The sequence below is a fragment of the Schistocerca serialis genome, chromosome 3, assembly GCF_023864345.2.
Source record: "Schistocerca serialis cubense isolate TAMUIC-IGC-003099 chromosome 3, iqSchSeri2.2, whole genome shotgun sequence".
Lineage (NCBI taxonomy): Eukaryota > Metazoa > Arthropoda > Insecta > Orthoptera > Acrididae > Schistocerca > Schistocerca serialis.
Window position 1 is genome coordinate 662071970 of NC_064640.1, and position 12602 is coordinate 662084571.

The 12602-nt window shown below is 34.9% G+C and overlaps 1 protein-coding gene across 1 annotated transcript in view; it reads right to left on the reverse strand.

Moving 5' to 3' along the window:
* LOC126469554 (uncharacterized) overlaps positions 1 to 12602 on the reverse strand; it is a 133307-nt gene that overhangs the window by 10483 nt on the left and 110222 nt on the right. Inside the window, exons 8-11 of the mRNA XM_050096676.1 lie at positions 8456 to 8681; positions 8249 to 8368; positions 7357 to 7532; positions 1877 to 2010 (exon numbers count right to left, since the gene is read on the reverse strand). Coding sequence (XP_049952633.1) covers positions 1877 to 2010; positions 7357 to 7532; positions 8249 to 8368; positions 8456 to 8681 — 656 coding nt within the window. The remainder of the gene's footprint in view (positions 1 to 1876; positions 2011 to 7356; positions 7533 to 8248; positions 8369 to 8455; positions 8682 to 12602) is intronic.

Below are 12602 nucleotides of genomic sequence, written 5' to 3' on the forward strand. Positions count from 1 at the left end.
GTATATTTTTATTTCCAGTATCTTCATACAAAACACACATTTAACAAAGTTTGGGGGCAGCAGCTAATATTCAGTTATTGAAAACAATATGAAATTGGAGGAGTTTTGTGTGCCGTGTGCTACCTCATAAACAGGCACATAAGCAAAAGTGTGAGTAGATTAAATACAACAAATAATTGCTGGCAATTAATGGCAGCAGTCCACTGGCTCCTTTTTCTCAACTGACAGCTAGTTATGACCCTTGATTCAGATATGGCCACTTTTTAGCGACTTCTACAAAGCAACATGTCACAGTAGATAAGACACTGGACTCATGTTCAGAAAGAATAACTGCAACTCAGACATCATGATTTAAGTTTCCAATGGATCACAGAAAGTCACATCAGGGATATTGTACAAAGAGTTCTTAAACAATCTATAGCGATTTCCTTCTCAGACTGAAATGTTACTCTGTCTCTAATGTTCTCAATGTTGATTAGGTGTTAAACTCTAAGTTTCTTTACTTCCAGAAGTTGTCACCTAAGAAAATCTGCATCTGCCCTCAGATGTGAAAATCCATTGCCATCAATATTTTAGTATTCAAAATGAATTCTGCTCATCTATTGACCCATGCAGGAGAGACTGAATGGAAATACTTACTGAATTCTTGCAGGATATCTATGACACAGAATCCATAAGCAAAATACTACTGTTGTAGGGTACTGCCTTCTCAACATGTTACTGCAATCAGGAACTAGACTGGATGAAAATGGGTACATAGGCCTTCCCTACCCCCCTTTCCCTTCTCTTATTTTCCTGATGTGTGAACTGGTGCAGTGAGTTGCCCAGTGGACTTACATTTGGGAGGAGTGAGGTTAAAATTCACACCTGAACACCCTGATTTAGTGTTTTTCTGGTTACCATTAATAACTCAGTGCAATGCCAAGACAATACCTTGAACAAGATCATGGTTGATTTCTTTTGCTAAGATCATCAATTCTGTGCCCTGTTTCTTATGATCTTATCATCAATGGGGTATTAAATCCTAGTCTTATTTCATTCCCTGTTCTCATAATGTAGCAACAATATCTTCAATAAAAACGAAAAAAACTTTAAGAAGAAGGACTTTCAATGATGCAAATGCCCTACAGGAGGCTGTCCACTAGTGACACCACACAATTCAAGGGGAGAGAGGGAGGTGGGGTTGGGTTGTTTGGGGGAGGAGACCAAACAGCATGGTCATTGGTCTCATCAGATTAGGGAAGAATGGGGAAGGAATTCGGCCATGCCCTTTGAAAGGAACCATCCTGGCATTTGCCTGGAGCAATTTAGGGAAATCATGGGAAACCTAAATCAGGACGGCCAGATGCGGGATTGAACCGTCATCCTCCCGAATGCGAGTCCAGTGTGCGGAAGAGAGGGGTACTGTATCCTATAGGCCATCACAAGTCATACACAGTGATACCATCAGTTCATAATGCTGGAAGGAGACATAAATGGCATCTGGATTACAATATTTATTCATTGCATCATTGTAATTTTATGATGTTGATCATGCTTATGAGTGTTTCATATGTAAAGGTTTCTTCATTGCAATACCAGTATACTTTAAAATATATTCCTAGCAGCTATGACATAGGTGAATACTTCTGCTTGTTGTCTTTCCTTAAAAATAATAAAACTGAATATTAACTGGCAGAAATAATTATTACTTCAGGAACTGCAGTATTTAATACACAGCTGTACTTAATTTTTTGTTTTGAGTATTGATTTTTGTCAAATTCAGGTTGTCTTTGAGGCACAAAAAGTGTATTCAACAGTGCATTCTAAAATTGCAATAATTAATCATTTTTGAGCACTAACTGTAGAAAATAAATATTATGTCATTAAAAATTACCTGATTGGCATCATTCCAAATGTTATATTCTTTGAAGACATGTCATAAGTACATTTCACTTTGTATATCTTATCAGCCTTTGTCATGACCACACTGTGGTGTTGCAGAACTACAGTGTTAGTATAGACACCTGTCTGTAAAAGAAAAAATAGCAGAGCTTATATTATTTAATGCTTGCACTTCGTTTTTTTCCAATTTGCATGTAAATAGAAGACAAAATATGTGAAGTTTAATTAAGAAAAATATTTAAGTGTAATTAAGAAAATGTTACTCTCATTAATGGATTTTTCTTTGTATAAACCTTGTAAATTTTTTTTCTCATATTTAATGTAAAAAGAAGACAAAATATGTAAAGTGTAACTAACAAAATGTTATTTCCCTTAATTGTTAAAAATATAAATCATGCTCTCTCTCTCTCTCTCTCTCTCTCTTTCTTTCTATATTATATGACAATTCCTATATCATGTATATGATAAAATGGATGATAATAAATTGAATTGAATTAAATTGAGTGTATTGCTTCTGCCATTCTTACACAACAGTAGTATAACACTAAAAAATAAAAATTACAAAACAAAAAAATATGTATCTGTCCATTTTTAACATAAGAAGACATCTGACTCTATTAATAAAAGTGTTTTAGGGCAAAAAAGAACACCGTAATTGAAAAGAACAGGCAGAATTATACTGGGTACTACATTACTGAGTTGAAACTTCATTCAACAATTAATGAGATTAGTGATGCTTGTGTAAGGATGTATGTAATAAATTCTTTGTGTTTAAATGAAGCATATGAAGTGTGGTCTCTACAAGTCACAAATAAATAATTTTGAAAATAAATTTGTTAATAAAAAATCTTTATCATGACTGAATCTACTACTTACTCTTTAATCAATGGTAAAATTTTTATATGCAAATGTGTATATGCAACAACATGTAGTGTGCTTTTTTTTTGTAATGTCTTAAAATTGGTGTGTACGGCACATCAATGGCAAGATCCAATAAAGGAAATACTCATATAAACCACTGTTTCACTTAATATGACGTGGACTTTGGAAGAAAAGAAAACTAATTGATAAAGATTGTTTTTAATTGTTTTAATTTGTTATCCCATTTTTCTTTGAAGGCTGTTCACAAATTATTTATGTGCCTTGCAGAAAACACACTTTTGAACAAAATTTATTTTATCTAGATTTAGTATCAAGAACTAGAACTAGACTGAATGTGGAAAATGGACATGATTCATGTGAACTAGAGATTTACGGTTCAGGTGTGCCTTGCTGTGTCAGGCATAATGGAGTTCCTTGCCAGAAGCTAGGCTTTTTGATGCCTGGAATCGAAAATGGAACTATTGTTTGACAATAGCATACTTTTGATAAGTTGATCTTGTATCTGAAAGCATTACTGTGTATACTGAAAAATGTATTGTGAGTTATAACTCATTTACATAGGTATTGGCAGAAAGCTCATTTTGTTTTCCTGTTAACTTGAGTGTGGAGCCTGTCAGTGTTTTCTATTATGCTAATGGGAAGTTTGGTTCACTCAGAGATGTGATATTATAGTTAAAGTGGTGGTGGGAGTGAGGAAGGGGGGAGGGGAGAGGAGAGATGACAGAGAGAGAAGACAGAGCTAATGATTATAGGTGTTACCATCTCGTACACTGTTAGTTGAAGAGTTGCTGTAGCTGGAGACAAAGTTTGGTAAAAGGATCATTTAAGTGATGTGCTGAGTCTTATTATTTAAAGGTTGTTTTGTGTTCAGGTGGAGAAAAATATTCTGAGGGTCTTTTGGTGCCTTACTGTTGGCTTGCTGGACTGATTTTTGGATAGCAGCATTACATAGTGGGGCATGTTGTAGGGTTATGGTGTGAAATAAATGAATGCTAGAATCCAGAGTAGGGATGCAGTGGCAGTTGGTAGCAAGAAGGGAAGTACAGAAAATAATGACAAAAAGGAAGTGACTCCTAGGGATGAGTGAAAGTAGAAAACTTAGGGGCAAGTGCTAAGATTATAGAAATCTACATTTACTTTTTACTGCTGCTGCTTACTGACAAAAAGTGTGGAAGACTTAAACAAAAAGTTCTTATAACAGTTTGAGTTAAAATAGTTCTCTATTTTTCTTTTCAAGAAACATATGGTGCTCAGCAATAAGAAAGAAATAATGTTTAGAGTTTAATGTGTCATTGATATTGAAGTTATAGATGAGGTAATTGCTCAGCTGAATGATAATGAGGACTGAATGTAGCCTAGCCTTGGTGAAGGGACCATTATGGCATTTAGGGAAATCATAGGGTAAGAAATAATAAATTAACAGATTTGGCATGAGATCTTTCAGACAATGAAATAGTTGGGTGAGTTAAAATTTTACTGGGTCATTTACCCATTTCCAAAGATAATGAACTTTATTCCTTTTATTTTCTGGTGGTAATTAAAGTGTTTGGTGTTATTATAGGTGCCAGAAGAGGGAAGGGTGAAGTCTATGCCTATAATAAAGTCTAATCCTGCTTATATACAGTGAATTTTTCTCTGGCAGTAATTGTGAGCAGAGGGTTGAAAGTATATGAAGTTAAAAATATATTAATGCTTACTCACAGAAAGAGTGTATCTTATGATCACATTTGACTATGAAAGGTGATAGTGGAGAGAAAGAAGAGGTCTATGGGTCTGCCATTTAAATATATTTCTGATCAACGCTATTTTATGACATTTTAGTGGGTTCAGCATTTGAAAACAATGTTACATTACAGGTAATATTGGCCATGAAATGAATACATTTCAAGAAGAGACCGTAAAATTTAAGTTTACCCCATTTTTTGTTTATGAAACCTCATCCAAGAATTTTCTGTTAGCTCTTTTATTTTTCATTCTATGTTTCTAAATGCATTATCTTGAGCATTCATATTAATTTGCTGTCACCTGTCTGCAATTATTTATCATAGCCTTTTCCTTCCCTATTGTTGTGGTGATCATTTCCTTTTTTCTTGTCTTATTTTAAGATACTTCTTCTGTTAGCATTTTAGACTATTTTTTTTGTAAAATTATCAATTTTTTTACTTTTGTTCCCTTTTGTTTTATCCTTGCAATGTGATTTTTCCTTTCATCACTTTTTCATTATCCTTCATACATTTTAGGCACTTCTAACAGCATCCTTTCTTTTTAATATCCTGCTTCTTCAAATGTGTTTTGCTCATATTTAGTGAATTTTAAGTATGTTTTACTATCTTATATTTTTTACTTGTCATGTGATGGTCATCTATTTACTCTCAGCTGTACAACTACAAATAAGAGCCAATGAATATTTCTTAGCTCTCCAGTATTATCATATTGATATGGGATTTATCTTTCCAACCAGCTGTTTTATGACATCTCAGATATTCCAGCAGAGTATTCCATTCATATTTTCAATTCTTGAACTATGTATATTCAGTCCTATAAATTTTCGTCTTCCCATCTGTATGTGTATTTTCTATCTTTCTCAAATTCACCCCTTACTGTTGCTGCACCTCTGTTTCATGTCATATCTGATTTCCTATATATTGTTCATTAAATCCCCATTTAAATGTCACCCTTCCATCTGTTTCCATTTAATCTTTGACAGGTCTAAAGAATCCAATGTCATCAATACACTGAGTTACTGAAAGACCTTATTTAAACATTTTATAGCTGCACCATAAATCTTAATTGCAACATTTGCTATATGGATGGTTTGCTTTCAAAGATATGGTTGTGCAAATATGTAACTGAAATAGTGGGTCATAAAACGAAGTATTACATGCCCAGAATGAATATGTAGGATGTAAAATATGAATAGTTAATTATTCCAATTGAAGTTTTGCGGAGCATTGTTCTCAAAATATGTATATGTGAATACTGCTGACTTGCATTGTTGTATGTTGGGGAGTTGATAATGCACAATGTCAAAAATGCCATAAGATTATAGCATACTTTTATGATACTGTTACATAGTATTTAAATAAAATACCTTTTAAATGAATTTTTGAGCTCCCCACTTCTCCCTACATAGTCCATACCATTACATTCTTATTTTCTGCACATTTCATACCACACAGTGCTTACTATTAAGATGATATAATTATTCTATTTGATAAAGAGTAGCTTGAACGATTCCACTTTGGAGTAGATAATCATTACTTTCTCATGTTCCCACACATGTACATAATTTTTTTATGAAGCACATTGTTATTCTGTAAGTCCTGTCACCAAGGAAGGTGGTGCAACAGTTATGGCACAGAGCTTGGTTCAGGAGGAGTGTTGTTCAGGTTCTTGTGTAGTTATCAAGCTTTAAGCTTTGCATAGTTTGCTTAAACTTTGATCAAAGTGAATGCTGGGCTGCTTCCTTTGGGGGGAGGATGGGAAGAGGGAGGGATGTGGGAAATCATGGCCAATTTCTTCCTCATCCTTGTTTATTCTAAAACTATACTTCATCTGCTGGCCGCGGTGGCCAAGCGGTTCTTGGCGCTTCAGTCCGGAATTGTGCGACTGCTACGGTCACAGTTTCGAATCCTGCCTCGGGCATGGATGTGTGTGATGTCCTTAGGTTAGTTTGGTTGAAGTAGTTCTAAGTTCTAGGGGACTGATGACCTCAGATGTTAAGTCCCATAGTGCTCAGAGCCGTTTGAACCATTTTGTACTTCATCTCTAATGACGTTGTCACTGGTAAGATGCTTAAGGCCATCTCTCTTCCTTTGTAAATTTGGTCTCAAGAAGCTTCCTTGTAATTCATTTCCTGCAGACTTGGTGATGAGACAGGTTTACTGAAATTTCACTGAAAACAATGGGAGAAACAACTAAAAGTGCTTATTGTGGAGGTTCATGTTTTTGCCTATGAGTCATTTTTAATTAATAGATTCAGCATTCTTCATCTTTCATTGGCCTCATCATGAAGAACAATACATAGAAAAATAGAAAGAGTGACTCTGTAAATCAATAAATAGAAGCAGCTATTAGAAACTATCAGTCATAGCTGATTATCTTAAACTGCTATAAACCACATTAAATGAGGACATTTTAGGTGTGAGTTCACCAAGACTGCTGTGAACATTAAATGAACTACAAGTCTGATGTATGGTATCCTTTTCATGACTGAGTGAAGTAAATTTTTAGTTTAAGGTTTTGTGATAACTTACACTAAATTTAACATGATAAAATTAGGAGGAAAATTGCTACTTTTAAAAAAGCTGGTTGACAATTTTCAATTAGATATTTCAACCTTATATTGATGCATATTAATCCTATGTAAGTTTATAAGAAATTTCAAACTGGGTTCATAACTTAAACATTATTAAAATCACAACAGAGCCAATTATCTCTCAGATATCATTTGTGACTTAAGTTTCCGTAATTAATTAAACTATATTCCAAATTGGGAAGTTTGCATTAAAATATACTTATTCTAGATCCAAACACTTTTCTCAATATCAAGCAACAGCTAAGATGAATGTTATCAGAAAATGCACTTACAACTGATTGTGTGTTGCAGTCTTGGCCACTCATTGTTAAATCCAACCGGAAAAGGTTGCTGTTCTGAACATCAATGTTACAAGTTTCTGATCGTCCAAGTGCATATATGCGCCCATTGAAAGGTTTGTTTGTACGCACCTGGACAGCAATTCTGGTATCTTTACAGTTAACTGAAACTGTGTAACAGATTTGTGAATTAGAATATTACTTGTAAGATAAAACACAAAAATATCAGACAGTATCTGTTTGTAATACTATATCTGTAATTTATAGTAATTTATATTTTAGGATTACATCCTGAATGAGACACAAAGTAGTACTGCCCACATATAACTATTGTTCCACAAGACAATGTCTATGTGTGGCCTGTTATGAGAGTACACCTAGTAGGTCATATGTTTCACTTCAGGTCAACAGCTGCACAGTAGGAAGTAGGGAAGTAAAAAGCACTGGACTCAGCATCTCTTGACAAACATACAACAGTTACAAATGTCAGTAGTATCAAATATACACTTCCCTGTGGTGTGAGTTTACTAGCTGGATGAGTGTCAGTTACAGCTGTAATAGAGTGAGAAAAGGATAAATAAACTCTATTACACCCCAACTAGTTTGCTAGTTTGAGAATCATGTACAAAATGTTAACTAATATTTAATTATTATTCTTGGTGAATCTTCTAGTAGATAATAATACTGACATTACAAAACTGTTTGAATTTTGTGACAGTTCTTGATTTTTATTAATGTGTTCATAAAATTTTATTGTGATTAATATCAGAGCAATGTAAGAATTAAACTTGCTTGTCACATATATGGGTGATAACTATACATTCTGCATTTATTTTCATCATAGTACTATTCCACTGAATTTTAAAATGTATAGTTTTATCCTCACCATCATAACAGGTGCCGGTCTTATCACAGTTGATATCTGTACGACTCTGATTGTTCACACTAGGATCTTCTGTAGTATCAAAGACAACAGGTAATGTTTCCAGTGATGGATTGCTTGACTCTGTTGAAAAAAGCAAGGATTACATTATTAATGTAATGTATTTTGTAGGAACAGATCTAATCTTAAATAATTATTCCATTTACTCACTTTCACACGCATTTTCATAGTATGAACCAATGCGCTCTCCATTGTCTATAAGTGGACGCTCAGCTTTTAAATAGGTGCTTGGTCCATCAGGTAGTGTTTTGTGATCAAGATGAAACAGGCGACAATTGTATGCACTTCCAATTGGAGGTCCTTGGTAAAGAAATGACCGACAAAGAAACTCACTCTCTATTTCACATGCAAGCCGGCAAGCTGCTTCACTGTTCACCTGTACAATAATGGAACAGAGGATGATGAAACGTAGGCATAGAACTGTACATGGTTATGTGCTTATTAGAAAAAAATAGAAGTGATCAAGTTATTCTGGACTAATAGCTTCACAAAAAGTTAGATATATGAAAACTATTCATCTGCAACTAGAAGGACATGAAGAAACAAGGCAGTTTTATACAAATTAAATCAAGTTTTTTTTTCAATTTGTACTACTATAAATGATATTAATAGAAGTGAACCCTCAAAACTTTGGCCATTACCAAATGAGGTAATCATTTACTAAAGATAACAGGCCTCACTTGAATAGAAAATTGAACTTCAGTGACAAATATTTAGTGCAGAAGATTTAGCTTCAATATTCACAATGACAGAAATTGATACCTCTATTTGGTCAAAACTCACAGTCATGGGATCAAATAGGTAAAAAGATAAGGCCTAATGGAAATCCTTGGATATCACAGGAGATAATGAATTCAAAAGATGAAAGGAGAAAATATAAAAATGTAAGAAATAGAGCAGATGAAAGTGAATACAGATGTCTATAAAATGATATATAAAAACAAAGATGAGGTGACTTACCGAACAAAAGCGCTGGCAGGTCGATAGACACACAAACAAACACAAACATACACACAAAATTCAAGCTTTCGCAACAAACTGTTGCCTCATCAGGAAAGAGGGAAGGAGAGGGGAAGACGAAAGGAAGTGGGTTTTAAGGGAGAGGGTAAGGAGTCATTCCAATCCCGGGAGCGGAAAGACTTACCTTAGGGGGAAAAAAGGACAGGTATACACTCGCACACACGCACATATCCATCCACACATACAGACACAAGCAGACATATTTAAAGACTTTAAATATGTCTGCTTGTGTCTGTATGTGTGGATGGATATGTGCGTGTGTGCGAGTGTATACCTGTCCTTTTTTCCCCCTAAGGTAAGTCTTTCCGCTCCCGGGATTGGAATGACTCCTTACCCTCTCCCTTAAAACCCACTTCCTTTCGTCTTCCCCTCTCCTTCCCTCTTTCCTGATGAGGCAACAGTTTGTTGCGAAAGCTTGAATTTTGTGTGTATGTTTGTGTTTGTTTGTGTGTCTATCGACCTGCCAGCGCTTTTGTTCGGTAAGTCACCTCATCTTTGTTTTTATATATAATTTTTCCCACGTGGAATGTTTCCTTCCATTATATTGTCTATAAAATGAGATTGACAAATAGGGCAAAATAGCTAAGCAGGAATTACTAGAGAACAAACGCAAGTCTCTTCTTCTTCTGCCAATCCATGATTAGGCCCTATGACCTGTTCCAGCCTCATCATCTCTTCCTTGCCTTCCCACACCCCTTTGTCCAATAGTATTGTAGTCCACTGTTTGTTGAGGGTTCTCTGAGGTGACATATGCAATACATCCTGCTTCCTTTCCAATCCTGATTTTGTTGGTTTATTTTTCCAGTTAATGCCTGTACCCATGGTCCCTTCCTTATTTCTTCATTTCTTATTTTCTTCTCTTGTGCAGCCTTTCACTGATCTAAGGAATTTCATATTTGATGTTTCAAGTTGTCTTAGGTCTTTTGATCTTAATAGCCAACTCTCTGCTCCATATAGTACTATGAGTAATGCCATGACTTTACAACATTTCCAGTTTTACCCTTTGATGTTCTTTTTATCATGCCACATATTTGTTGATAGGTGTTAATTTTCTCATTTATATCTTTCTATTTTGCAAAAGTTATGTCACATCCTAGATACTGCAAATGAGACACCTGTTTTGTTGTTATGTTATTAATACTTATAGGGTATTTTCATAAAAATGCCATTGTTTATGTTTTTGTTGTTGATATCTTTAGATTCTAATTTAGGCTTATATTGTTTAATCTATGTACCACTATTTGCAATTTGTCTTTACTGTCCTGCATGATTACCTGACTGTCATCAAAAAAGCATTGTATTTAGAAATTTACCTGGTGCAAGTCTTATACCTTGACATATCCTGCCCATCATCCATTCCCTGACCCAGTTGTTGATGTAGGTGTTGAACAGTGTTGGTGACATACTACAGCCTTGCCTTACTCCCTGGTTTATCTCTCTTTCAGGTGTCATCTCTTTGCCAGTATCTATTCTTACTTTGGTGTTTTTGTATAAAGCACAGCATACTGTTACCAGGTGTTACGGGAAGCTTGTTTTCTTCATTATTGACCAGAGCTTTTTCTGCTGATACGGTCAAATACTTTCTCAAAGTCAATAAATATACAGTGTGTCTCAAAACTGAATTCTCATCTTTTTTGTCTAATTTGTTTCAGAGTGAAAGTATCATTTGCACAAGGTCTTCTACATGGAAGCCTGCTTGCCGTTCTAATAAAATTGAATCAGAGATGTTTTGAAGCCTTTCAATAATTAATTTACTGTAGATTTTATAAGAAGCATTCAGAAAATTGATCCCCCTGTGATTACTGTGTTACTACTGACCCCTTCTTTCAACAGTGAAACAGCTTTAATGTTCTTAATTTCTCCTGTATGCCAACAAATGTTATATAGAGGAGCATATTCTGGGAGCATATGTAAAAAGGTGACATACAGATACTGCTTGTAGGAAAATTAAAGAAGAATTTGGAGAAAAGAGAAGCAACTGTATGAATATTAAGAGCTCAAATGGAAAACCAATGCTAAGCAAAGAAGGGAATGCTGAAAGTTGGAAAGAATATACAGAGAGGTTATGCAAGAGAAATGAACTTGAAGGCTATATTATAGAAGGGGAAGAGGAAGTAGATGAAGATGTGATAAGAGATATGATACTATGAGAAGAATTTAGCAGAGCACTGAAAGATCTAAGCTGAAACAAGGCTACTGGAGTAAACAACATTTCCTCAGAATTCCCGTTATCCTTAGGAGAGCCAGCCATGACTCAACTATTCCACCAGGTATGTAATACTTATATGAGACAGGAGAAATACCATCATGCTTCTAAAATAAGGCAATAGTTCCAGTTCCAGTACTGAACTATCAATTTAATGCCATGGTTCCAAAATACTGACACGAGTTATTTACCGAAGAATGGAAAACTAGTGGAAGCTGACCTCAGGGAAGATCAGTTTGGGTTTTGGAGAAATTTAGGAACACACAAAGCAATACAACTTATCTTAGAAGGCAAACCTACATTTATAGCTTTTGTAGATTTGGATAAAGCTTTTGTCAATGGCAGCTGGAATACGCTATTTGAAATGCTGAAGGAAGCAGCAGTAACATTATAGAGAGTGAAAGGTTATATACAAGTTGTACAGAAACCAGATCCCTGTTATGAGCCAAAGTGCATGAAAGGGAAGTAATGGTTCAGGAGGGAGCGAGCCAGGATTGTAACCTATCACTGATGTTATTTAATCTGTACACTGAGCAAGCAGTAATGAAAACAAAGGAAAAAATTTGGAGTAACAATTAAAGCTCAGAGAGAAGAAATAAAAACTTTGAGGTTTGCCAATGACATCATAATTATTTCTGGGAAAGAATTTGGAAGAGCAGTTGAACAGAATAGACATTGCCTGGAAAGGAGAATGTAAGATGCACATAAACAAAAGCAAAACAAGGGTAATGGAATGCACTAAAATTAAATCAGGTGATACTGAGGGAATTGGATTAGGAAATGAGACACTAAAAGTACTAGATGAATTTTGCTATTTGGGGTGTAAAATAACTGGTGATGGAGAGATTAGAGAGGATACAAAATGTACACTGACAATGACAAGAAAATCATTTCTAAATAAGATAAATTTGTTAACATTGGGTACAAATTTAAGAGTCAAGAAGTCTTTTCTCAAGGTATTTGTCTGTAGTGTAGCCTTGTATGGAAGTGAAACATGGATGATTAGCAGGTCAGAGAAGAAGATAATAGAAGCCTCTAAAAACTTGTGCTACAGAAGAATGCTGAAGAGTA